General features: G+C 29.1%; 1 protein-coding gene and 1 long non-coding RNA gene across 3 annotated transcripts; one reads left to right on the forward strand and one right to left on the reverse strand.

Moving 5' to 3' along the window:
- Nucleotides 1–55: 55 nt before the first annotated feature.
- Nucleotides 56–26,172, forward strand: LOC128396309 (type-1 angiotensin II receptor-like). Of its 2 annotated transcripts, none has more exons than XM_053356880.1 (8): nucleotides 56–655; nucleotides 5,522–5,643; nucleotides 10,371–10,492; nucleotides 10,627–10,750; nucleotides 15,442–15,650; nucleotides 24,206–24,365; nucleotides 24,547–24,859; nucleotides 25,440–26,172. In XM_053356880.1, the coding sequence occupies exons 1-8, from the start codon at nucleotides 505–507 to the stop codon at nucleotides 25,472–25,474; spliced, it is 1,236 nt and encodes a 411-aa protein (XP_053212855.1). In that variant the 5' UTR covers nucleotides 56–504; the 3' UTR covers nucleotides 25,475–26,172. The 2 variants fall into 2 exon arrangements, with proteins under 2 accessions (XP_053212855.1, XP_053212856.1); XM_053356881.1 differs by having other exon boundaries at nucleotides 24,547–24,814.
- LOC128396313 (uncharacterized) lies at nucleotides 24,819–27,612 on the reverse strand. The gene is made up of 4 exons (XR_008326788.1): nucleotides 27,264–27,612; nucleotides 26,429–27,190; nucleotides 25,098–26,277; nucleotides 24,819–24,959 (listed from the first exon to the last, which is right to left on the reverse strand). It is a non-coding gene; the product is annotated as an uncharacterized LOC128396313 (long non-coding RNA).
- Between the last annotated feature and the right edge of the window lie 22 nt (nucleotides 27,613–27,634).

The raw sequence follows: 27,634 nt of genomic DNA on the forward strand, positions 1-27,634 counted from the left end.
CATGCTCAGTGTGATAACATGAGAAAGATAATATCAAGTTTAGATTCAGTTGATTTCTATGAACAGAATCAATGGCAACACTTTCCTCATCATGAAATTCAAAGTTTTATTGAAATAACAAAACTTTCTCGTCATTAAATCATAATTAGAATCATCTGATTGTTATTATGTCGTATTAGTATTATTTTCTCAATAATTCCGATAGATTAAAGTGTTTTTCCAAGTTTTGTTTTCACTTTCAAATTTTGTTCCAATTATCAAAATTATGGATTAATATTAATCACCAAAGTTAATTTGTGTTCTACAATCAACTGATTGTCAACTTACCTCTTAATTACTAATCTAGATCAATCTTTTCACTATCACTTGTATTTCATTACAAATCGTATCTGAATCAAATGTGATAATCCAACTGATTGTTGTCAATTTATTTCGTGTTATTGTTTATCTGCATTAGTGTTGGGACAGCAAATTGAAGTTAATTTAAGAGTTTAATCATTACCTATGGATCTTAATTATCCAGATTTGGAAAATTCAACTTCATCATTTATCTCATACGATTATGATTTAGATACATCACTGAACACATATGATTACTATGATCTGGTACCAACAGCGTTGATTTATGGGATCACATTGATCACTGGTCTTATTGGTAAGTTGATTGAAGCCAATTAATTATAAGATCAGGGAACTTACAGTTTAGTTGATGATAATCAACGATTTAACCAATTAAGTCCAGAAATCAAAGTAATCCAAATTGATTTGCTTGCCAGATTAATAGTAGTGCTAATTATAATTGATTAGCTGTATTAAGCATTTCTCTCAAAGAAAATTAATTGTGATTCTTTCATAGAGTTACAATTAAAACTGTTCTGGATGAAGATAAATCAACTCGTTTCTATTTGTTGATTTTTGAACTTTTCTCGAAATGTTTTCGACGATTTCTTTAGCCAACCTTTTGTCTTTGGAGAGTATTGGCAAACAATCTTAAATTATCTTTAGATTCACAATCAACAATCAATCAGTTGATTACAATCAATCTAATTGATAATGTCCGATTATCAATATAATCGGTGTTACCAACGTCGTTTAGATTGAGAGATTAACTTGTTTGGTTTAACTGATCAAGAAAATTGTTACAATATTTATGATAAACTTTCAGGCAATTCCCAAGCAAAGGAAGAGAAAAGTTCTAATGATCATAGCGGTGGAAAGTAATTAATTACTGATGAGATCAATCATTTAAAAAGCTAATTGTTACTTAAAACTCCACAATTAAGCGAGACTGTAGAAACAATGTAAAAGTCAGTGAGAAATTGAGAAAAAGTTTTTGTTTGAGTTTGAGAAGCAGAAAAGAAAAACTTTTCATTGGAAATGAATTTTTCACTGATTTTCCTTCAAGGTTATCAGGTGTTGTTTATTAGCATGATTAACATGATGCTTTTGGTGATTTTCAAATGGAAACCTCATCATCATCAACAACAACATCATCAAAATGGTTTGACTCTGGATAATTTTCCCCCAGGCAATTTAAATTAGTTTTAGTCAATCAAGGACCTGATTAAGTTTAGTATCATTATTAAATGAAAAAATTATATTATCACTGAAAAATTTTACTCTCCTTTTTCGTCTTACATGTGAATTTAATTGGTCAATTTACAAATTGCTACAATCGACAGTTGATCAATTCAACCGAATTGCTAAGATTGCGAGAAAAGTTTCCACTGTCTTCATACATAAATCCCTTGCTTTGAGCTTTAGGTTTAGATTCAAAGTATTAAGAAAAAGTTCGATATCACCGGTAAGATGATAACGAAAATAATTCGAGAACAATGCTCTCAGGGAGAGCTTGGTTGAAAATATTTCGATTGTAAAAGACCTGATCTAAATTTCGATTGGTTTTCTTCAGGTAAGTTTTCGAGACCACAGCTAAATACTAGTAGATTATTTAATCGAAATGTCAAATAGATTGAGTAATGAGACACCTACAAAAGATGAGATCGAATTGTTAAATCGAAGCACAACTTAGATATCAACGATTTTTATGCCGAAGGTCAAAAGAGAAAGGTCAGATTTTCGCTATTGTATTGCAACCCTGTAATAACCCTGATCTTCGAGCTCAAATTGAATTAATGTAATTGGTAATTAGTGTAATTAATTAATCACAATTAAAAATCAATAAAAGTCATTTTGGTTTCTTCAAATGAAATCTTGGTTTCTTCATTTGATGGTTTGGTTTCTTCAAACGGGAAACACTGTATGTTGTTTAAATCTAAAGATTCGCCTTGAGTTTGTCAGCAATTAAAATTAAGTGAAACAGTGATAATTCCGTTACTTTTTAATCTTTGGCCAATTGTGATCATCAAACAGATTAAATTAATCTAATCTTTAATCCACGTTTTTGGGTCTTTTTTAATTCATGTGCCTCTTTAATTGTTGCGTTAAAATTTACAGTGAAAAGTTGGCAAAGATGATCCTCATCTCTCATTCGTCAGCATTATCTCATCATCATCATTATCATTTAGATAATTATCAAGAAAATGTCACTTGATTCCCGTTAATCCATAAAGTTTACAGTTCTCAAGCCAAAGAAACCATTTTAATTCAACTACTTCTTTGTAAATAGTCAACTAATTTTCACATATTATCACTCGAAATTGTCAGTAAACTATCAAGATAAAGTTGATTAACTTTATCACATTGGTAACATACAATTAAAGTTGTTCAAGATGATTCAAATTCATTTTATCGTTTTGAAAATAACGGTTCCCAGTCAGTTTCTTTGTTTGCTTATCGTATCTCATATTTACCGACATTTGCATGATAATATTGATAAATAATGACGCTGATCTGATGCTAGTCTCAATTATGTCTTAATTTGAATTTGAATAAGATTCCATCATTATTCAGAATATCATTAATAACTTGAGACAGAATTGATTATCATGAGTCAACGGAATCACTTTGACAATTCAATCGATAATTAAAATTCATCCCAATTGTTTAGGGCATTAGAATAGTAAAAAGAGAAATTAATTATAATTATAATCGTTGAAATTAACCAACAAACTACCTGAATCTGTGTCATGATAAACAAACTGAATTAACTAAAATTAACCAAGGAACCTGTTCCAATAGAAAGTGTTTAGACCTCTGGGCGATAATCAAAATTTTTTCTTCCATTAATCATTAAATTCGTTAATTAATGATCAACCATGATTGAAAATAACAAAACCCAATCAGGCTTATAACTTTTCAAAGAATCAAAAACATATTAATGAGTGTCAATCTTAATCCGATTGATTTAATTTGAAAAACTATTTTTGGATTGGAAAATTTATCCTTAATTATGGTTTCAAATTATAACTCGTATGCATTTATGTATGAAATTTACGTTTAATTATCTGAATAGTTAAGAACTCAGAATCAAATATTCATCAATTTAATCATATTATAATTTTGTCAGCGATCAAATTGTGACAATTTGACTTGATTATTATTCACGTAGATGATTATGATGATCATCGAATAGCATTTAACTGGTTGAACAGGAAAGTTGATCCTATCTGTTGATTGTTAATATATGCAAGAAGGAAGAAACAATTTATTCAGAGAAATCAAATCAACTGATTCGAACATTGTAATAACAAACAATTAAACTAATGAGGTAGAAAACTCTTGATGACAGAACTAATGTTTAGAAGTTTTCTTTTTCTTTCAGATAATCTCGAATAGTTTCATTTGATTGTTACGAAAAACACAGACAAAGACTTAAATTAAGATGATTATAATTGTTGATTGTTGATTGTTGATTGTTAGCAAGACTCATTATTGAAATATTCCATTGGTTATCATCGTAATCATCATTATCATTACCATCATCTTGTTGTTGTTTCTAATTTGTTTTCCTTCATTGAGTTACTACATGTACATCTATTTTATCATTAACCTTGAGAGCACTGACAAAGTACATGTTTGATTGTTAACTAATCATCATTGACAAAACAAATTGTTGTCAATTGTTTTCAGAAAAAAACTCTTGCTGACAATATAACATAAATACAATTAAGATGATTGTAATTCTACATGATTAAACTATAACTGATTTAGTAGTCAATTACCTTTTAAATCACGAATTAACAATGAAATTTTCGATTCAAATTTGTTTTCAATTTCTACTCATCTCAATTACTATTATCCTATTCTAACTTTTCTGAGTTTCTCTGATTAATCTATTGAAATGCTAATCAGAAAGAAGTTGAAAGAGTTTAGAATAAAATTGAACCACAAAATCAATTCTTCACTTATCATGATTAATATTGATTACACATGTAAGTTGATCTAAAAGATTTAAAGTTAATCCAATAGGTTTTACTTATTTATAATCACATATTCATCATGTTCAATGAATTAAGAAACAAGAACAAGTCTATGAAGAAATGAAGACAAGATTTCTACCATGAGTGATAATCATGAGAAGATTCAGAAGAAACTTGGTTACTAAGAGGGAAAAAAACACGAGAAGACATTTTGATAAAATGATTTCTCTCATCACTTGGAAACAGAATTACTCAGTTCAGCTTAATAATCTTCGCTTACACCCACTTATGTTCTGAAACTCATCTTGATCAGAAAGAATAAAGAATAGATTAATAGTTTCCTATGCGAAGATATTTATACAAATCGCTGATTGATTATTCGATAATAAAGAATCGAATCAAGGTAATCATCCTGATCCAGTTATTATAAGAGAAATTTCAACATTGATAACAGAACATTTTGATTATCCTAATTAACATGATTCTATTATGAAATCGAATAAGAATTTCAACTTTGTCAATGTTGTGATAATTTCGACATTTTCATTCATGATTACATTCTGTTAATTTACATAAACTTACAGAAGACTTTTAATGTTTATCTCTGTATCTATAACTATTTTCTCTTGTGATTTTCTTGGTTTTCTCAATTTAGAATTCATAACATAAGTTACCAGGTAAACATTCAGAATGAATCAACAAAAAGAATCCAGAACTTTAATCAGAAATGAAAAGAGATGAAAACTTCGAGTAAAAAAAATGATAGAAAAATGTTACAAGAGATTAACAATAACTAATAACATGGTGTCTCTTAATCTGCTAAATGGACGGAAAATCTCAAGTTTATCCTTACCTGTTCTCGATTCTTCCTTTGCATCATCATGAGGATCATTATTTCATGATGATTTCCATTCAACTGAATTTTTCTCATCCAGAGCTCACAACTTTAGAAGCCTTTTTTTTACTAAAATTCAACTTGTAAATCGTTGATTTCGTAGCTCATGAAGTAATAACATCTAATTTGATAACTTCATTTATTATCTGAAGATTAATGTTGAAATCGTTTCAAATATTAACCTACTATTATCACGAACTAATTAAACTTTTAGAATTTGCTTTAAAACTTTCTAAAAGAGTGATAACCATAGAGATTAAATTTTTAATCTCATTTTCTTTTTCATTTGTCTCTCTAATTCCAGGTAATGGATTAATCATCTACACTGTGAGTCACTTTAGGCGGATGAGAACCTTATCCAATGTATTTCTTGCTTCTCTTGCATCAGCTGATCTACTTCTCATCATTGTCTGTGTACCTGTCAAAGTAAGTGCTTCAAGTCATCATTACAAACAAATGACAAGTTTGATTATTCAGGTTTCCACTATAATCTAAACGTAATTGATACTTAGAGATCTTGATAATAATCTAACATATGATTAGTATTCTGGTTGCATCAACAGGAAGTTGAGAAAAAAGCAACTTCTCCTTAGTTAAGTGTTCGTCATTTTAGAAAAAAACTTCTATGACAAATAAACTATCAACGTAGAAATGTTCTAGAACCATGAACATTTCGAAATTGCTTATTTTTAATACGTTAACAGTATCATTGTTTTTCCTCGAATAAATTGAGGAAACAGAGAAATTCAATTGAACTTTTTTTCACAGGAACAAATCAAAGTCTCTTATCATCTTAAATCAGATGATTTTGGTATCGATTTTGAATGATTGATAAAATTGTCAGAACTCGTTGAACAGTTCTAATTCGATCTGTCAAACAATCTGTGATGAGAAATCTTAACGGTTTTAAATCTATGAAAATGCAGATTTGATGTCAGAAACTGTTTAATCATAATCGAAATCGAAGAACCAAAACCTCTGTAACGTAAAAATTACATGAAAATTAAAAGGGGTTGAATTTATATCTATTAGCACAATTGGTTGATTAATTAACCTTTAGCCTTCACTGGCTATTTAATATTTAGAACCAAATTGTCGTCTTCACTGACGAACAATTTACACACACGATTAGGGTTAGAGGTGATGATTTAATCATCGGTCTTCACTGACCAATAGTTAATATGTAAACCAGAACAATTTATTAATTAAACAATTAATTTATTTTAACTATAAATACAAGTAACTAAATTGAAAAGAATAATATTGTAACTGACTTTGGTTGCCCTTCACTGGACTACCAAAGTCGTTGGTTGATCTTTAATGATCAATTTCTAATTAACTAATGAATTGAATTCAGTATTTATGAAATACTATTGCTTTTTTATCTTCAGGTAAATCTCAGTTAAGTGTTTTGTTTTTCATTTCTTCTTTTATCATAATCTTCATCTTTGAGTCAATGGTTGAGAGTTAATAATCATGAATTGAATAATATTGCAACATTTCCGTCGTCTTAAATTTGAGCAGTCCCTGCCAAAGCAAAGGGTGAAGTCCATGTTTCGAGAAGTTTATGGGGGGTTATCGTTAGGTAATTTCATCGGCACTCCTTTGTACCAGCCAGTTGAAAACATTATCGTTAGGTTCATGACTATTTAAGTTGATGATTCTATCTTTTGTAAAGTGATAGGGTAGATAATATTCAAGTGATGAATAACAATTTAAGTGGGATAAAGTATAATAATAAGAAGGTAAACATTTAATTGAGTCTGATTCCATGTAAAGATTAGAACAATTAACGTTAGTCTTGTCAATCAATTTTGGTATCTCTTCAGCAATTGTTATATCAAGAGGATCAACTAATTCTGAACTAGGACAATTGTTTTCTTCTTGTTCATTCTCGTCATTGGAGTTGCATTGATTCGATTCTATTTGATCAAGTTTTTGAATAATTTCAGTTTCTCTTATCTCTTCTGAATGTTTATCACTTGGTAAACTCGTGAGATTAATGAAATTTGAATTATTAATATGAACTGTTTTAGATGCGCAATCAATTATAAGATTGGCTTTAGTCATTATATCTTGACCGATTAAAGCGCCGAATTGATATGGCAAATATTCAGTTACTTGGACGATTGTTGATATTGCAATTGCTGATTTGTCATCACAAATTTTTATTCTTACTTTAACCTGTCCAAGTATTTTAACTGGACTGTTGTTAACAGCTAAGGGAGAAGGTGCAAGATAGGGTTGAAGGTTTAATTTTAGTCGATCAGCTAGACTTTTACAGATTAGTGTTAAACCAGAACCTGTGTCGAACATTGCTTCAACTTTATCGTTGTTTATTTTGATTTCTTTATGTATAAATTTTGTACTTGGAATTGGAAAAATGGAAGAAACTGAATCGTTGACTTTCTCATTGCTTTGGTTCATTTTAAACTGTAATTGATGTGATTTCAAATTATTTTCATTTTCATTTTGTTTTACTATTGAGTTGACGGTTTTATCTACTAATTTAGCAGCATTAATAAGTTCTGTTAATGTTTGAGGACTTTGTAAAGTTATTATGAATTTAGCTTGAGGTAAAAGTCTTTCAATGATAAAGATTATCATGAGCTTTTCTGGCATCTTTTTATTCATTCTCATACATAATTCTTGAATTTGATAAACAAAGTTGGTCGTTAGCTGATTAGGCTCTTGTTTACTATAATGAAATTGATGGGAAAGATGAGCTTGATAATCGGCTGGACAAAGGTCTAAAATCATTCTTTTTCTTAATTCATCATAAGTTTTAGGTATTTCTCGGAAAGAATGAGGACTACAGGTAACGTTGTACCATTTGCGAGCTGAACCTTGCAAATAAAAGGGAATTATCTTGAACATCTCAGCAGCACCAAGACTTAAAGCACTAGAAACTAATTCAAAGTTAATTAACCAATCAATTAAATCTTCATTGTCACCTTTGTATGGCTCAATGGTAATATGATTGTTTATGTTATTGTTAGAATTAATAGTGTTAATTGATGGGTTATATTCAATTTGATTGAATCTAAAGTGATCAGGGTAATTCATAATTGATAAAGTAATGTGTTAGATGGAATTATATGGTAATTTGTTATACATGTAATTGAATGTATTGAAGAGTATAACGTCTTCACTGACAGTTAAGGATTTTTTTACTTAATACTCTAAGGAGAGAAGAAACAATCAAGAAGCAAGGGTCTTCACTGACCTCAAGTTTAATGATTTCACTGAAAAATCAATTTGTGAGAATGAACAAGATAAGAACACAATCGTACTTAAAGATTGGTCTTCACTGACCTTAATGATAGTAAAAAAGAAGAGGAAAGATACCAAAAAAGACTTACTTTCGTATAATTTAAAGATAAATGGAAAATCTGTAAATTGGATTAACAATTATTTGATTTAAATACAAATTGGTTTGATTAATTATTAATGCTAATTGATTATTTTTAATTTCTGATCATTGATTAGATAATCCTTTAATTTTTATTGTTTTAATCGTTGATTTGTTAATTGTTGATTTGTTAATTTTTGATTTTTTATTGTTGATTTTTTTAATTGTTGATTTGTTAATTGTATGATTAGTAAGTTGTTGATTTGTTGATTATTAATTTGTTGATTTTAATTTATTGATTGATAATTTGTTGAGTTTTATTTCTTCATTAGAGTGAGGTTGAGACCACGATTTTAACTTGCAATTGAAGGTCATTTATAGTTCGATTTAGGTTGAGGAATAAATTTGCATGGAGATTAGTTCACAAAATTCACCCTCACACGGCCACCAAATGTAACGTAAAAATTACATGAAAATTAAAAGGGGTTGAATTTATATCTATTAGCACAATTGGTTGATTAATTAACCTTTAGCCTTCACTGGCTATTTAATATTTAGAACCAAATTGTCGTCTTCACTGACGAACAATTTACACACACGATTAGGGTTAGAGGTGATGATTTAATCATCGGTCTTCACTGACCAATAGTTAATATGTAAACCAGAACAATTTATTAATTAAACAATTAATTTATTTTAACTATAAATACAAGTAACTAAATTGAAAAGAATAATATTGTAACTGACTTTGGTTGCCCTTCACTGGACTACCAAAGTCGTTGGTTGATCTTTAATGATCAATTTCTAATTAACTAATGAATTGAATTCAGTATTTATGAAATACTATTGCTTTTTTATCTTCAGGTAAATCTCAGTTAAGTGTTTTGTTTTTCATTTCTTCTTTTATCATAATCTTCATCTTTGAGTCAATGGTTGAGAGTTAATAATCATGAATTGAATAATATTGCAACAACCTCGATTGATATATCAAAGTTTTCGTTCGTTTCCATTGTCAATTAGAGTCCAATCGATAATACAATCAATCATTTAAGCGTTTTTATTGTTTAAATTGATAAACATGTACAATCGGTTTCATAATCAATCATATTTGCTAATTAAAAATACTTTTTTTTATTGATTATGATATCGATTTGCACATTGATAGAGCTGACCAATTGGTGGTTTTAACAATTAACAGTTATTAATACTTAATTGAGGCGATTAGTGATTATGTTGATAATCAATCATTTAATCCTGTCATTTGTGATTTAAAAGTTAATCAAACAGAATTCAAAAAATTTAAATCACTAGACTCTCGATGTTATATCAATATTGAAGATTAAATGAACTGAATCATAATCATTTTCACTCAATTTAATTAATTCTCAGGGAAACTTGTTGAAATTGTTATTCTCTACTAATTACTCCATGTTCATTCTGATATTCATGGTTGGAAACATTAGAACTTTTTGCAGATTTTCTAAAGAACTTGAAAACATGGAACTCTTCTCGCGATTCAAGTCTCTTTCATCTGTATTGCAAAATCAAAATTCAATAAGAATTTGTTGTCATTTAATTTGATTCTTTGACGATTTCAATGTGCTGTCATTTGAATTATCCAGTAGAAAGAATTTAACTCAATTGATTTACATTCTAATCACTGACTGTTAACAAACTAATCTATTGTTTCTTGTTTCATTACATTGTGTGCACTGGAATCATGATTAAATCATGAATATCATCATCATATCGACCACTTACCCAAATAAATAATGGATTAATGGTCATCGATTGTCAACAGTTTGGTCAATTATTTTCATTTTCATGGGAATTCGGACCGATTCCTTGTAAATTTGTTCATTACATGCAAAATGTTTCAGCCATTTGCTCTGTTTACACACTGACAGCAATGAGTATTGAAAGGTAAACAAATTTTTTCGTCATGATTATTAATAGATCAGCATTGAAATATTGCATGATATCTTCATCGTAACCTTAATGCATATATAATAATAGACAAATCTTCATCGTTGATTACGTTTTTTTCATTGAATTAGATACTACGCGATTTTACATCCCGTTCGAAGTCGTTACATGTGTACAATGTCACACACTCGGATGATCATCATTCTTACCTGGATTTTTTCCCTAATCTCAGCTTCACCGATTCTGCATTTACAGGTAAACAATTGAAAATGATGATTTATGTCCTTGGTTAATCGTAGTCTAAATCGTTAGTTATCATAATAGATACTCTTGATTGCCTAAACTGATTGTTTGATATCACGTAAGTTTGTTATCAATGACCCTTGAAACTTTTCCAATGATTTTTCAGATTCTTTTAGTATGGATTGAAATTGTTCTGTGATTGAATTGTTAAATAATATGCTTACCGTGATGATGGAAGATATTTCAATCAAATCATTGAACTGATTTATTATAACAATACTTGTCCAAGTATTAACCGATCATGTTGCTTTCAACTCTTATCCATCGATATTCATGATAAAATTCAATTTTCATATTGGATACAACAAAGAAATGTTTTCATCTCCAATAACATTATTACTTTGTAATATCATTCAGCAGATTGAGATAATTTGATTTGTCTTCTGTTAATATTATGATATCTAAGGAATCGGTATTCAATGTCATGAAAATGCTATTATAACACATACCTTATAGTTGAAATTTCATGATGATTCGAAAAAACAACAAAATAATCTGGACAGAAAATTCCTATGAGAATGTGAATACCTCTTCAGGTAATCTGATTACGATGTAATGATTACTAATTGATAGATAATCACATTCACAAAGTTTTCGCCAGAAATGGTTACCATGAGAGAGATTATCTCCAATTCTTAGCTCTATCATGTAAAATGTACCTCATGTATTTCTAAAGACTTTCACTATAAATAGAGGCGATTGAGTCCATTTTAGAGAGAAACACGAACTGTAACATTGTACTAATTTCCATCTAAATCTTCGTTGGACTTTTATCACCTCGAATAGGATGGTGATAAGAATGATCCTTTTTTAAGTCAACATAATGAGCAAAGTTACAGATGAGATTAAATCTCAAGTTCTTATACTGTTTTACTTTAAGTCCGAGTTTCAGATGAAAACTAAATCTTAATCTCTCTAATCTTTTTCTCTTCCTGTTAGTGATTCTTTTCTTGATTAGTCGATAATTAAACTTCTCAATTCACTCATTTCCTCGATAAGATAAACTGTCAATCAGGATAAATTCATGGAAAAGGTATAATAGATAATACAGTTCATAGAGTGAACTGGACGACTCTCTAGTCGATATCAAGCAGAGAAATGAGAATTTTTTATTAACATCAAATTGGATAATTTAATTAGTTGCGACGAAATCAGGATTGTTGACAATTAAAGGCAAGAATTAAAAAGTTTCACTTTGATTGATTTCAATAATGGAAGTGCGTTAATTTGATCTTACCGGTTGATTTGCAATAGTTAATGAAACATTGACTTAAATTAATTTATTCCAAGTAATTAATTTTATGACCTTGGGTAATTGATTAAATCTTATTAATAACCGCTATTAATTGTCTCGATAATCATTTAAGTGTCATGAGATTAAGCTGTAATTTACTTGCTTCTCCTAGAAAATCAACACAATCAAAGTTTGATTATTTAGATTGTCCAATTAATTTACTCTGAAGGACATTTGATTTAAGACAATCAATGTTGATTAAATAACTTGATTGGTCCATTAACATTTAAGTTGATTAAAACTAACTGAATGTGTTAATTTGAAACAAATAATGGTGATTAATTATCAATTTGAAGATAATTATCATTTATGAAATTAGTCAAATGAATCAGCTGATAACAAATTAACGTATTAATATATTGTCAATTGTCACATCAACCTAAAGTTGACTATGGAAAATCAAATGACAGGAAAAGAGATTTAATTGTGCAAAATCATTTTAAATTATTTTCGCCTCTGGCATTTGATTCTAATTTTTGAATTATCAAATTAAATGTTGATTGAAATGTCATGTTTCTAAATCAAAGAATATGAGAAAACATTACAATCAAAGTGAAACAATTAACCGAAAAAAAAGATGATTTTGATACTCAACTGATCGGTCGATTGAATTAATTAAAAACAATTAACTTCATATGTTCATCTTGTCAGAACTTTTCAGGATACACTCTTTAAACGTTTCATCGAAATTACTTTAACCACTCTTTTAATTGTTCCCGAACTTGTTACCCTCTGGTTGAATATTAAATAGTAAGACGATTAATCATCTGAATTGTAACAATTTTGAATAAACATTTACATGTATGTAGCTACTTGAGGAGAGATTGAAGTGCATTTGAATGTTCGAAATGCTATCGATTAAACGATTCATCATGATTTCGATCATTTTTTGGAAATGATTATTTGTTAGTTATTAATAGAAAAAATCTCAATTTATAGATTCAAATCAGAACAATAATGAAATCTCATGTAGATCATTTCCCTCCACAGTTTATTTGAAATCTGTGACGTATTAGTGCCCAATCTCATTGAGTGTTTTATTCTCGTTCTTATTGTTAGAGGCTGTTGGGGGAATTACATTTAATATTCTAATCAATTTATCAGATTAATTAAGGGAACATTGGACTTAAAGTCATTGGAATATTCGATTTATTTCGATAAAATTGACTATCAAACTGTTGACATTAAATTAGTTCATTATTAGATAGATAAAAGTATAAAAACATTTGAAGGTTTCATGTTAGATTTCAGAAGATAATGAGTTGACTTTTACCGTTTAAATTATCATGGAATATATTGAAACATTGTTATTATGATATTTACGACAATTCAGATAATCGAAAAATTATATTCTAGAACTGCTCTAAGTTCATCTAGAAAAGGTTCAAGTTTTCACATTAAAGCAAATAGAAACTCGATGTTTTCACCTCTGTTATTTCATCTTTCCATTTGTTATTTAACATATTTTTCTCGTTATTGTTATCACAATAAAGGTATCGAGTTTTCTCATCAAAACTGATAGTATGTTTGTCTCATTTTTTCATGGGATATTATCAGATTAGCATTTTCTATTATTTTCCATTGTATATAATAAGTTCAAATTACTTAAATCTCTAGATACTGGACAATGTTAGAATCCTTATGTTGAGTTCATTTCCTTGATTTATTAGCTCAATCAAAGTTCATTCTCGAGTCATCAAGATTAATTTTCTACTTTTCTGTTTCATTTGAAGACTCGGAAAAGGAAAGGGCATAAACATTCAACCCGCGACCAAAAGGTCATTTTCTCATCATGAAAAGTTGGCAAAATTTTCGGAATCAAATTTCACTAAATGTTCAACAGATAAAATTTATGAGGTTATCAGCTTTCAATTATTTTCAGAAGATTTTCTAATGTAACCGAAATCTAAATCAAATGTCAAAAATGATAATCTTGTTGATTTAATACTCATGAAGTTCTGAAAATCCAGGTTCAGATTCGAATGATCTTCTTTAGTATCACTTCCCTGTTACATTGTTATCAACTCATATGTTTCGTTCATGGTGAAAAAGCTGTTACCCTATTGATTTCATTATCTAATTTTTGAATAAAGTTTTAGGTTAGAAAATGAACTTTATTCACTTTTCTCAGTTCAATTATATAACAACGTAATAAAGTTCTTGTGACAATAAAAAAGTCTTCTAGTTATCCATTGGTTTTACTTGTGATTCTCTGTTTTGATTGTTTTAATTCAAACACTAGAAGATTAATTAAAGGAGAAATAAAGCAATTTGTGAATCAAGCAAATCCAGCAATTCATGAACTTGATTCATAAAAATAATATCTCTTGACAAAAATACAGAAAAACTCCTGGTTGATCAGTTAAAAGTCAACATGATATTCACATGAAAGTAAAAAAAGTGCAATTTTTCCTCAGGATATTAATACTTTGAACTCTTTTCATTTTCCATTTATCTTAATAACAATTTTTCACTTCTTATGATTCCTTTGCTATTCACTTACTTGTAGATGAATATCTTTTCATTCAAGTGTTTTATTTACTTTCAGAGTTTTCAAGATACTTCGATCATGATCTTCATGGTGATTACTATCATGTTGCTCTTGAAGCATCGAAAAGGTTACAGGAAAAAATGATTTACAATTGTAGTTATCTACCTGACAAGAATTCAGGTAATCACAATTGTTTGTGATAATTTTCCCTTCAAAATATCGGAAATAGAGCTACATTTGAATCTCTTTTTTGTTTGTGTTTGAAAACAATCAAATTGCATAATTTATGTGAAGAAATGATAACTGTTATGGCAATTGCCTTGATGATAAATTGCTTGCAGTTCAATTGCAACCGTAATTCTGTATTAGAAATGCAATTTAAATTGATTCAACTCAAACCACACCTTGGATACACTTATGTATATTTTCAAGTTGTGATGATAACATGATTTTCATTGTTTATTATGGAAAAATTTACTCTGATTGTATTTTCCCATGTTAATTGTTAACTTTATTCTAGTAAATTCATCATGGTAACATAATGCATTTCAATTAGCTTATCAGTTAACCATTATCATCAACGAAATTATTATTATCGTTATTATTTGATTTTTCAACAGTTTATGCAATCAACTCACGTATCCATCCAATCATTAGCACTATCAATCCAGCTTAATTGGTTAACTTGATATTTGAATTTGTACATTATTCTGATTGGGTAAGGGATGAAATCAACTCTAACCAGATAATTTCATCTACTCAACGATTAAAAACTTGATTAACATCTTAAATTTTGCAGATTATCAAGATAAATATGTAATTTAGATAACAATTTATTGTTGATTTATCACCTTCAAGGTTCATGTCGAGGTCGGTGAAAGGTACAAAGCTTTTTGGTGTTATAAGGATCCAAGTCAAACGGTTATTTGGAAACTGTATGAGTTTTACATGTTCACCTTAATCCTGGTGATACCCTGTATTGTAATGGGCTTCACTTATTCATGTATATGTAAAAATCTGTGGATTGTTGTTCAAAAAAGAGCGACCATGTTTGGCCATGATAATGGGTAAGTTCCGAATCCCTTTCAATAATGTTCATACTGACGATGAGCCTCAGATCTGTTTATAATCAACAAGTAAATCGATTGATTATCTGACTGAAGCATTAATAACAGTGAAGACACATCAATAGAAAGCAAAATCTCATTAACCTGAATCACAATTATCTCTTGAGATTATCAGATTATCATGAAAGGTAATATTGATTATTTTGCGGAAGAAACTGAAAAAATGATTAGATGGAAAACTAATCAGCAAAATCGGTGATCACTTTCATTTTAATATTAATAAGTTTAGTCTAATTTACGAGTTGATTGTTTATTTTTGTATTTTTTTATTCATTATCATCGATTATCACTAATGCTGAGATATTCTGATAAGTCAATCATGTAGAATGATAATTTATGATTAATGGCAATCATTTAAGTTGATTAACTTTTTGTTCATTTAATTTAATCGCTAAGCAAAGGGAAATATTTAATTGAAAGTTGATCCAATACTTTGTATCAATTATGTTTGGTGGTTGATGAAAATTCAATAGGGATTTGATTCTCATCTACACCATGATGATCAAATTTTATCTTAATGAAAGTTCAGCTTAATGAAATAAACTATGATGTAGATGAAGTCATTAATTTAGTTAACCAGATACTCAATTTATTTGTGACAATTTGTTAACTGAGTTTACAGTTGAAATTAATTAATTTGGAAAAGTGTTAGTATCCATTGTGTCCAACACAAGAGGATCAAAATTAAAAATTTAATTTAAAAACCGCCACCGAAACGACCACCGAATCGACCTCCAAAACCTCCTCTACCAAAACGACCACCGAAGCCTCGTCCAAAACGACGACCAAAACCTCCGCTGTGACCACCTCGATATCCAGCAAAATAGTGCATACGAACAGGGTAAAAGTAGGTGATGTGTCTGTCGACTTCGTTGTAACAGTTTTCCTTCAGGATGATGTCACCACGATTTTTGCTTTTCTTACCACCGGTGACGATGGTCTTCCCATGGCATCCGTGAATTATGATGTTTCTGTAAGGTTTGCCTGCGGACACAATCACGAGTGTGACTAAACAAGCGAAAAGGAAAAATAAGATTAATTTAGTTGACATTTTTAAAGAATTTGATTTGAAACTTTCTAATATTTATAATTAGCAAAAAAAGCAAAAAGACTCAAATTGTTATTTTTTGTTGTTAATTGTTGATTGTTGTTGAGCTGACTGATGATTTAAATGCAATCTTTTCGACTTATATACTGAAACTGAAAAAGGGGTTGACAATGGTCAGGTAAGTTGGTTGGTAGGAGGTTGTGGGTGGTGATTGATTCACACTTTTGATTGAATTGTAACTATTTAAGTTTATTGAATGAAAATTGTAAATCAGTTACAATCGTTGTACCAGGTTGGTCAATGACAGTAAACGATTTGTTTACTTAATTATTCATATTTCCCATCGATTGGAATCAAATTGTTCAACAATCGACACCAAATATACTCAAAATCAGATTAAGATCAAGAATCAGTCTTAAAATCCGAGCGAAAGTTAATTTTATTCACAATTTATCATCAGTTTCGATTCAGTCAACAGACTAACTGTTGATTTAGAAACCAAGATAACATGAGATTAACTAGAAAGATTTTATTCTTATGCCATGATTAAGATTCATCAACATCTAAAAAAAACTATTTATTAATCATCTTCGAATTAATAATTCATTACAATTAGAGATAATTAAATATCACCAATGATTTACTTCCATGCAGCTACACAAGCACATGTTTGCTGAATAAGTTTATTCGTTAATTAATTAATTACCATTTTCACTATAAGTGTCTAATTATGGCTGAAATTAGGCAGTGATTAAGTTTCGATTACGGGTGACTAAGTTTCGACTATTATATGATAATTGTATAATCTTCGAACTCTCGAAAACTTAAAGTTCTAACAAAAAAGTTTCATTTTGAATTTTGACTTTTCAACAAACACTGATGATTTAATATGAAATTATTATTAATATCATCCTTGAGTGTTTGCTTACGAATATAATAAGAATAAGAGTAAACATTTGAAGTATCTACGAAATAAAATGATATGATTACAATAACAGAACAATTAAAAAAAAACAAAATTGATCAACAATTGAATTGAATTTCAGCAACAATGAAACCAAATTATGATATGATTTTAATTGTTACAATCTAACAAAGTATCAAATGTTTGCTTGGTAAACAAACATTAGAAATCTTAAAAATTCAATCAACTAAATGACGATAATAATAAAAAGCGGTTTAGAGCTGATAAAAAAGTTAATTTACTGAATTCCCATGAATATTTCATAGAAAGACAGAATTGTTCATGTTTATGTAACTTGAGTTTATAATTAACATAATTTATAATGTAACATGATAAGTAACTGTATTTATGATAATACTTTCATTTTAATTGTGGTTTTAAGAACTGATTATTAACTAACAAAAACTCTCACTGTTTACATAACTATTTTGATTCTTAAGTTAATTGTTTGCTGTAACTGTCGTAAACTAATTCACCTTAAGCTTTATCAATTAATTTTAATAGTTAGATGAAGATTCTATTAATTCAGCTCAATTCCTCATTAATTACTATTGTTTAATAATTTATTATAATGGTTGGATGAATTTCAGAGGTTTTTAGAAATTATCATGAAATTAATTTATGATCTTGATCTATGATCGTATTCAGATCAATAAGTTTTGTCTAATTCTTTGGTCATATATGAATTAAGATTAATTCATTAGGAGAAATCACTTAATTAAGTTAATCATTTCTACCTTTTACCTCAAAGTTAATTCATTCTTTTGATTCTTTATAACAGAAACTAAAAGACTCAATGAATGATTGTTCTTGTATTAATAGTTTGGAGATCATCATGAACAATTGTAGCAGAAAATTACTGAGATAATAATGGATTTATTTCACAAGCCATGAGTGAGGTGAAGTTTTTTCTAAGATTTTTCTTTCCTATTATTAATATTTTCTGACATCTACATGTAATTCATCTGAATAATACGAAATTTCAACTGAAACTCCTTTTCTATCAGCTGAGTTCATCAGCAACTTATTCCATCATAATCAGCTGTATGTACTTGAGTTTTCCCTCTTGAGCAACAAAAACTAATTTCTATTGATATAAACTCACCATGATGGCGATCATGTTATATTCATTATGAATCTATCCCAAAATAAGAAAATATTCTGGATTGAGTTACTTGTATTGTCCTGAGATTTGACAACAATCCGATTGAGTTTCTGATCTGATTAAGAATTGATTGTGAGCCATTATCATCTTGTTGTAACTACAATTTTAATTTATTATCCTTTAATAATTTACTCAAAGTAATTTATATTCGCGTTTATTAATTTAATTGTATCCTCTTATTATGCACGAATTGAGTTTCTTAATCAATTCTCAGTTGAATTATCCCATAGAAAACATTTTGTTAATAATAATAAAACAAACAGTTTGTAACCAACTTTTTTTTCAATCCAATTAAATGATATTGATTGTTGAAATGCTACTAATTAAAGTCACTAGAACAATTTGAACCAATATTTAGTTATATTAATCATAATGAGAACTGCATATCTACTTGTATGTATATTTTTTCATTGTTATTAATAGTTTTTGTTCCTGATTAATTGTTTCGGTTGATCATAAGCACATTGATAATCAAGTAATTGAATTATTAATAGTTGGATTCTACTGAGCTCAATCAACCAAATTCAATTTGTAAGTCAACAATTTTTATGACATTTCGATGATAATATATTCATATGAAACTCTTGGTGTAAAGTTATTCCATAAACATGGATTTGAATCACAGAATAATTTTCAATTTGATTACAATTTTCGATACGGTAAAACCAGTGATTAGTTTGGGCTAATTCGATGGTTCAAGATTTCTATTCGAAAATTTTAAACTAACTCTAAACTCTTTGCGTGATCACAATTCAATTATTGGGGTGTTTCAGATTCTAAATACTATTTAGAGTTTATCATTAGGAGTCGACAACCGAAATCAAAGTGATATGTTCATATTTTTTTTCTCATTGTGAACTTCATTAGTTCCTGAAAATTCAGAGCGAAAATATTATTATAATAGTTTAATATTATAAATATGAGTAGAAATCGAACCAAAATATTAATTGTGGAAAAAAGTTTCAACTAAACTTTTTTTTTTCAATTTTTCTGGATTTGAATTCAGTGGATTGATATCCAATTGATTAGCATGATTGCTGCTCGATAACTTTGACTAAATTGTTACAATAAAATGTTAATATACCAACAACTTTACCTTGAGAATCTGATGAATATTTAATCATCGTATCGTCTTATTGATTCATTCAATTACTTTCTGCTTTTGATTATATGTTGATGTTCATCATTAACTCAAAAGATTCATTGTAATTCAAATGACATTTACTTGAATCAGTTTAATAATCAACAGGAAAGTTTATTATTAAGATTCTAATTGTAAGTAATAAGTTGTCATAATAGATACAGCTATCTAATAATAACCTTGATCAGTTATCAAAGGATTTCCATTGATTAATACCAATTAATACCATATTTAGTTTGTCATCTATTTTAATTGTTGTGATAATCAATATTATGATAATTGAAAATACATTTCTCTGATTAATTTACTTGGAATCGTGTAAATATTGTATCAAATTGGTGATTTAATGATTACACTACTTTAAGATAATTAATCCCAATGGGGATTAAACTTTATCTCCCTGACAAGTTGAATTGTTGATCAAATTACAATTCACTATCAATAATGAACAGTTTAATCTAATAAATTTATTCATCTGATGATATTGATTCTAATTATGATCAACTTAAATTTTGATAATAAAATTTTCATCAAATTTATTGACCGTTGGATTTAAATGGTATTTGAGTTAATCTCTTAAACCATTAATCAAAGGATTTGACATTCTCTTGACCATTAACATAATTTTCGCGTTGATTAAAGTTGATATTTGATCATCAACATAAATAATATATTAATGCCTGACCCAGTTAAGATAAGTTGTATTCATAATCAACTTTAATAATAAATTGTTATCGTTGATAATATGTATTAATACATAATATTTTTTTCTTGGAGGACAATTAATTGTATTATCACTTATTGATTACTTGTAGTGTAATTTGTTCATATTGTTATTCATTAACAATGTTTTCTGAATAACGATAATCATGGTGAAACCTTTTTCCATCATTCTGATTGGTCTGATTATTTTCATGTTGTTGCTATTAAATTATTTGTAGAATCCCAATCAATTGAATTTCTTTGTTATTCAAATCAATTTTAACAATATTACAATTGAATTAGAATCAAACCTTTTCAGTTTCAGTAGATTATCACAATCAACTAATTAGTTTAGTGTTTTAACTCATTCACTTGAGATGATATTTTTAATGCTAATGACAATTTAATGTTGAAACGATTGATTTAATCTAAACTTTATCAATCTATTTTGTTGATGATGATTATCCAAAATGGTGATTAACTTAATAAACAACAGTTGCATCATTAACTTGATTTTTGTTTCTTTCACTAATCAAGTTTAATGGTTTTCAAGATAACCACTTGAACTCAATGTTAAATTGCTATTAAAAAGACTATTCTTTCATTAAATAAATTATCAACTTATTCTTGGTGATTTGTTGATTCTCATGATGATGATAACGATGACCATGATGCTCAGTCCAGTTGATGACAGTTTATTAAGCTTTCCATTGAATTATTACTTTCCTTTGTTTTGTCAATATGGTTCTCACTTTTAGACCATAAAGAAATACACTCGTGGAATTGGTTAGTGAATTTCATCATGAAACTCAGTCGAAATGTAAACAATCAAGAGATAAAATCATAATCATAAGGATGAAAGTTCAGTACAATGGAAACCTTAATTTTCTCATAACAAAACAATTTGATTTTTCTATTATACAAACTTGTATTTCTCCACATGTTCAGTTCAACTATTATTTACTATGAACAATTAACTAATATTGTTAAGATATGAATATGAAGTATCATGATAACCGTTCATTAGCTGAGAAGGGAAAACCTAAAAACTAATTCTGAGGTAATATTGTTTCCATGATAACATGGAAATACATATTCCCTCCTTGAATAACATGATATTCAATGAAGAGATAACAAAGTTTACCTTTTTCTTTTCTCTCTCAGAATACTAATATAAATAAGGTGTTAATATATAAGGTAATTTGTATCTCGAGGTGTAAGGTGAACACTTTGTCAGAAAGCTAATCCACTCATGAAAACTTATGATCTCTAGTGATACATGTTATATTTATGAGCATTTCTCTCAATGTTTGACATTTTCAGAATGGGAAATTGTCATTTCTTATTTGTAGATTGTTAATTAGCTCAATCAAAAGGAAATGTGATGATTTAATTCATTCTGATTGTTGATTAACTTATGGTTACATTTCTAATTTGTTTTCTCATACTTTACTATTGATAATCATTTGTTATTTAATATACAACACAATTACTAGTTGGAATATTTAATTCTCGATAATCGATAGTTAGTTGGATGAATTGGACATTCCAAATTTAATTGTGAAGAAAATTTATATTTTAATTGTGAAAATTGAAGATTTAAGATGAACTTTTCCTTTTTTTTATCGTATTTTAATCTGTAATTAAGTTTAATTGTTTGTTAAATGAAAACCAATTACAATTGTATCAGTTAATTATATTCATATGAGGTCATGATTAAATTCATGGGACTCATTAAATAAAATTGTTTCATGAGAATATAATTTGGTAACATGATTGTAATTTGTCCAACTGAATTGCTCTTAATTTAATTTAATGAGATTAATTCTTTACTTTTAATTGTTAATTGATTTCATTGATCAGCTGCTTCATAAAAAATAACTAATAAATCAGTGGCTTCCAGTTGAGAGCAATTTAAATGTATTTTTCCACTTTAAAAACAAATCAACTGAATTATTATTAATAACAAAGAAAAAACTGAATCAACAGAAACACAGCAATTTAACAAGATTTCAGGTTGTGAAGCAATTAAACTAATCGAGATAAAGAGATGATAGTAATGATTATAGTAATTATCTTGAAACTTTTCAAAAATCTATATTATCTATATGGATTCGTAATTGTAAAATATTAATAAAATTGATCCGATTCAGAACTTGAAATTTTTAATGATCACATTCAGGGAGTGTTAATTATCAGAACGATTAGATATTGATCATAATAGAATCCATATAATTATTGATACATTAAAGCATTTACAATTAAACCCTAAAGCTAAGAGTTGTTGCCAATGACCAATCTTCGTGTAATCCTTTGTAAATCCGAAGACTGGTCAAGTTATTCACCAACAGAATTGATTGTCTTCTTAATTGTCGCGTTTGAATTAGTTCAAGATTTAATTCGACTGCTTAACTGAGAAAAAATTGTTTAAAGTTTATAAATGTTGATCAGAATTTTGATCAATAGTATTATCCCCACAGTCTAATGGGAACTGTCATCGTTTTCATGATCATCATGATTTGTGGGCCTTTTAACAGCTAACTGATTAAATTGTTTCTGTTGTTTCAATTAAGTTTTTGATATTTTCAAAGTTTTCAAGTTTAAAGTGATAGTTGAAAGGTCATTTATTTGATACTTTATATTAATAGTTGAAATGATTATCGCAGTGAGAATCATGGAAACAATTCAACTTTAGTCTTGTTTGTTAAGATAAATGGTAATGATAATTTCTGAAAATTACAAGAATAAGCCCTTGATGGTCAGTCTAATATCTTTGGACATCAAATGTGATTGTTATTATGTCCAAGTCGAGCAGTTTCAAGACAGAGAACAATAATAAAATTGATTGAGATGCTTGAATATTCTGGTTCCCTGACTCATTCGAATAATTAAATTAATCCTGTTAGTTGAATGTGTCTAATGCGGTTTGATGGACAAAATATACTTTCGATGAAATTTATTGCATAATTGATAAAAGTCCGATTAAAGTGACAATTATCAATATAGAAAATCATTAAGAAATACAAACTTGAGTCACTTTCTTATTGATTCAGCAATGGAGATCATTTGAAATGATCATCACAAATTAAAGTTTACATTAGAAACCAGTGACCAACACAAGATTAATTATTCGTAGTATGAACTTTTCAGCCTCAATCTATGACGTTATAAGTCAGCTTCTTATTATTTCAGGGAGATTCAGGTAAATGAATGGCTTTTAAGTCCAGTCACATTCAAGAGGCTCTTTTGTATTTCGATACTTTATATTTATGATTTACTAGAGACAATAAACTATCATCTTGACCTTCATGCAACTCACACTACAGACAAATAGATTTGCAGATAAATCAACATTGTTGTCATGAATTAAGATCCATGACATTTTTTGGCTCAGTTCATTATCAGGTTGATCGTCTATTGATTGTTTGTCACAATTAAATGTAATCACGTTTGTTTCTTTTTCATTCATCTCCAGAACTATCGAGCTGAAAAACTCAGAGACCATGTCACATGACCGTAAATTGTTACGAACTGAACAAAATTCATTCTCGAATAAACAACATTCCATCAAGAACAGTTCAATCCAAGAGATGTACTCCAATAAAGCCGACGATGATACTGCAGTCGTCAAACAGGTAAATAAAAATACATGGAAAAAAATCTGATAAAAAATGGATTTTTGATCAATACGATTTGCATTTAGAATAATCCAAAATACAGATTACCTTTAATTGAAATTATGTTTAAAGTTTATGAATTTTACACTTACAATTACCTATTCGCTCCCCTGAACTAAATTGTGTTTTCTTATTTTAGGTGATCAAAATGCTGGTCGCTGTTGTGATACTGTTCATATTGTGCTGGTCTCCAATACTAATTATTAATCTACTGACTGCCTTTGGAACACTTCATCAACTCAACTATGGTTACCTGAAGCCACTTCGAACAGCAGCTCATCTATTGTCCTACCTCAATTCGTGTATCAATCCATTGGTTTATGGATTCATGTCCAAAAATTTTCGAGCTTCTTTCAAGGCAGCGCTACAGAAATGTTTACCCTGCCGTTCAAAAGGAAACCAGCGAAGTAATAGCCTTTCCTGTCGAATTTCGACCACCGTTCTAACACCAGGTCGGTAAACAATTTACCAAAAAACGAATAAAAATTGAATAATTGCCTGGCAGAAAAGTACAATCAAAATCAATGATAAAGAATCAGGTAGACGAATAATCTAATAAAGAAAATAGATATTCGATATTTAGATACCCATTAGCATTTTGGTCTTGATTCTTTGAAAAACTTCGAGTATTTCAGACTATTTAACAAAAGTTTGGTCTAAATTAGTGAAGATGATAAACAAATTGCTTACTAATTCGTTCTGAACGAGTAGAGTCGAAATTCGAAGGCGGGAATAAAAAGTTTTAATTTCTGAGAAACTTTTTACTGCGAAGGTCACAGAAATTTGTATGTCATTTGTTCATATGTTTGATTCAATTACATCCATAGAATTCTAATAGATCTTTCGATTCGATCGCATCCTAGGAATATAAACCGTGAAATTCTTAAAAAGCAGCTCACATATGAACAATTTCCATTTAAAGATTCGAGACCATCTTCTACCGATTATCTTTAGAACTTCTTAACCCTGTTCCAAGAATTTATTTATTTTCATGATGAATCGTAACTTATCATTTCTTTCCTTCGTTCGCAGCTCCATCTAACTTGTTAACTGAAGTCAATTATTAATCATATTTATCGACGACTGGGTTGAGGCCATGGATCAGCCACCAAGATGCTTCATATCGTAGCAGACCAAATAGCCAATGGCTAATCTTTTATTGTTCATTTTTTGTCCAAATTCAATAATCAACTCGATTAACCATGAGCTTTATCATCGGTTCTTTTCTCTTCACTTTTTAAGTTCCTGTTCTGTTTAATTTGCCAATTTCAGAGTAACGTTCTGGTGTATTTTGAAATATTCTGGTAGATAAAGAATTCTTATCATTGATGACAAACATACCAATAAACAAAAGATTCCAATTTATACAATGAAGACCATTTATGATTCCTTCTTCGATCACTTGATTATTCACGAAGTAAATGAGACCACGGAGACGAAAAATAAGAAAATCGTTGGTTAATTGTGGACATCACAGGGTTTACAGTAATTGAGAGTAAATTTCAACGATTCAATATTATTTAATGAAAAGCGAGATAAATGAAAGGGTTTGCCTGATCGGAGAAAGAAGTGAAAATTAAGACGAGACTAATTGAATGACCATGTAAAATACTCTGTTAACTCCCATACATCTTCAATCAAGAGAAGGTTATCACAATTCTCTTGAAAGAGTCAACATTTTATATGAAAAATATCAACATTGTTCAATTATGCCCCAACTTACCGACCGATTCCTTAAATGTAAATAAAAAAATATCTCGTTTAATATGTAAGCTCAATATATTAGTATTTATCTTAATATGCAATCATTTCGTCAGCTCATCATTTCAACTTAGGGCTGAGATAATTGAGACACATCTCTGGAAGATCGCTGTAAAGAAATGAAGAGAGAAGAAAAAATAATCCATTAGTAGACGATAAAACTACTAGTAAAGTTTTGTTGAATTTCGAGGACAAACGAGAATCGCGATTTGAAGTGTGTGTCTATTTGTATTTCATTAGATACAAAACTTTGTCATTACCTCAGGAAATAAAGTAAGCAAACCAAAAACTGCTTCTTGAATATTCTCAGCACATTTCAAGAATCTGAAACGAAAAATAAGCGGCTCAATATTTGGAATTGGGGAGAACATGAAGGGTATTCGAAGTAATTCACGATAGTCGTGAACTTTTTGGCAGGTTCGCGAGTTGTTTGTTGGTCAAATTCTTTAGGAGGTTCGATACTGTCAGATAAGCACCATAGGCAAAGAGAAGATTCATTTGAGCCAATTGACCAGATTTAGCAGCGACATGTAAAGGAGTATTTTGTTTAGTTGGATGCAGATAATTAGGATCAGCACCAGCGATCAGTAAACGTAAACTTGTTTTCAGACTTGAGCTTCGAACACTCGAATGAAGCTCCTCACTAACATCACTTTCACCTTAGATTCCATCCTTGGGTCCTGGTTTTTTGACGAACGCGAGTTTCTGATATTTGGCTTTGATAAAATCATTTTTAACGGGATAAAGTCCATCCTTTGGATTGGGTTTCTTGCGAAATGAAGATCTCATTGAGTGAGTTAGTGATGAGGTTAACGAGTTACTTCCCGAATTGAGTAAAGTATATTCCCAGATAGAGTTGCTTCCACTAGTGTAAAGATCAATGACCATTTGAAGTTCACTAGGAGACCATTGACTTTTCGTGATTGATTTAATCTGTGAGACTTCACGTCCCATATTACGATGGACTAAACAACAATCGTCACAAACGATGACTCCGCGATTAACTGATCCCCATCGAGCGTCTGAAGAGCCAAATAACAAAAAGCTATTAAATGTAATACTTATAATGTATATGCATGTATAATGTATATTTACCTGAATTGGAATAATCTTCTCAGTCAAAAGCTGTTATGTTTTTGATCTAGAACTCATTGTTGAATGCTGAATGTTAACAATTTTGGATTGGCAAAAGATTTTAATGATAATCAAAATTAAGAAAATCTTCAGCGGTGATCAACACTCAAAAGAATAGACCGAAGACTAAGCATTTTTCACATATGATCATCAGAATGACACTTGAATAATCCAGCGATGAGCTAATTGACGTTAAAACCGAGTCCGGGCAGAAGTTGATCCAATGAGAGTTTGAATGTTTAAACCAAAGTAAAAATATTAACTCTATGGTTCAACAGGAAATTGAAATTGATTCAATTTGAAATTCAAATTCTCAACGAAACCAAAAAACT

Source organism: Panonychus citri, unplaced genomic scaffold (assembly GCF_014898815.1).
Source record: "Panonychus citri isolate SS breed McGregor unplaced genomic scaffold, ASM1489881v1 Contig00143, whole genome shotgun sequence".
NCBI lineage: Eukaryota > Metazoa > Arthropoda > Arachnida > Trombidiformes > Tetranychidae > Panonychus > Panonychus citri.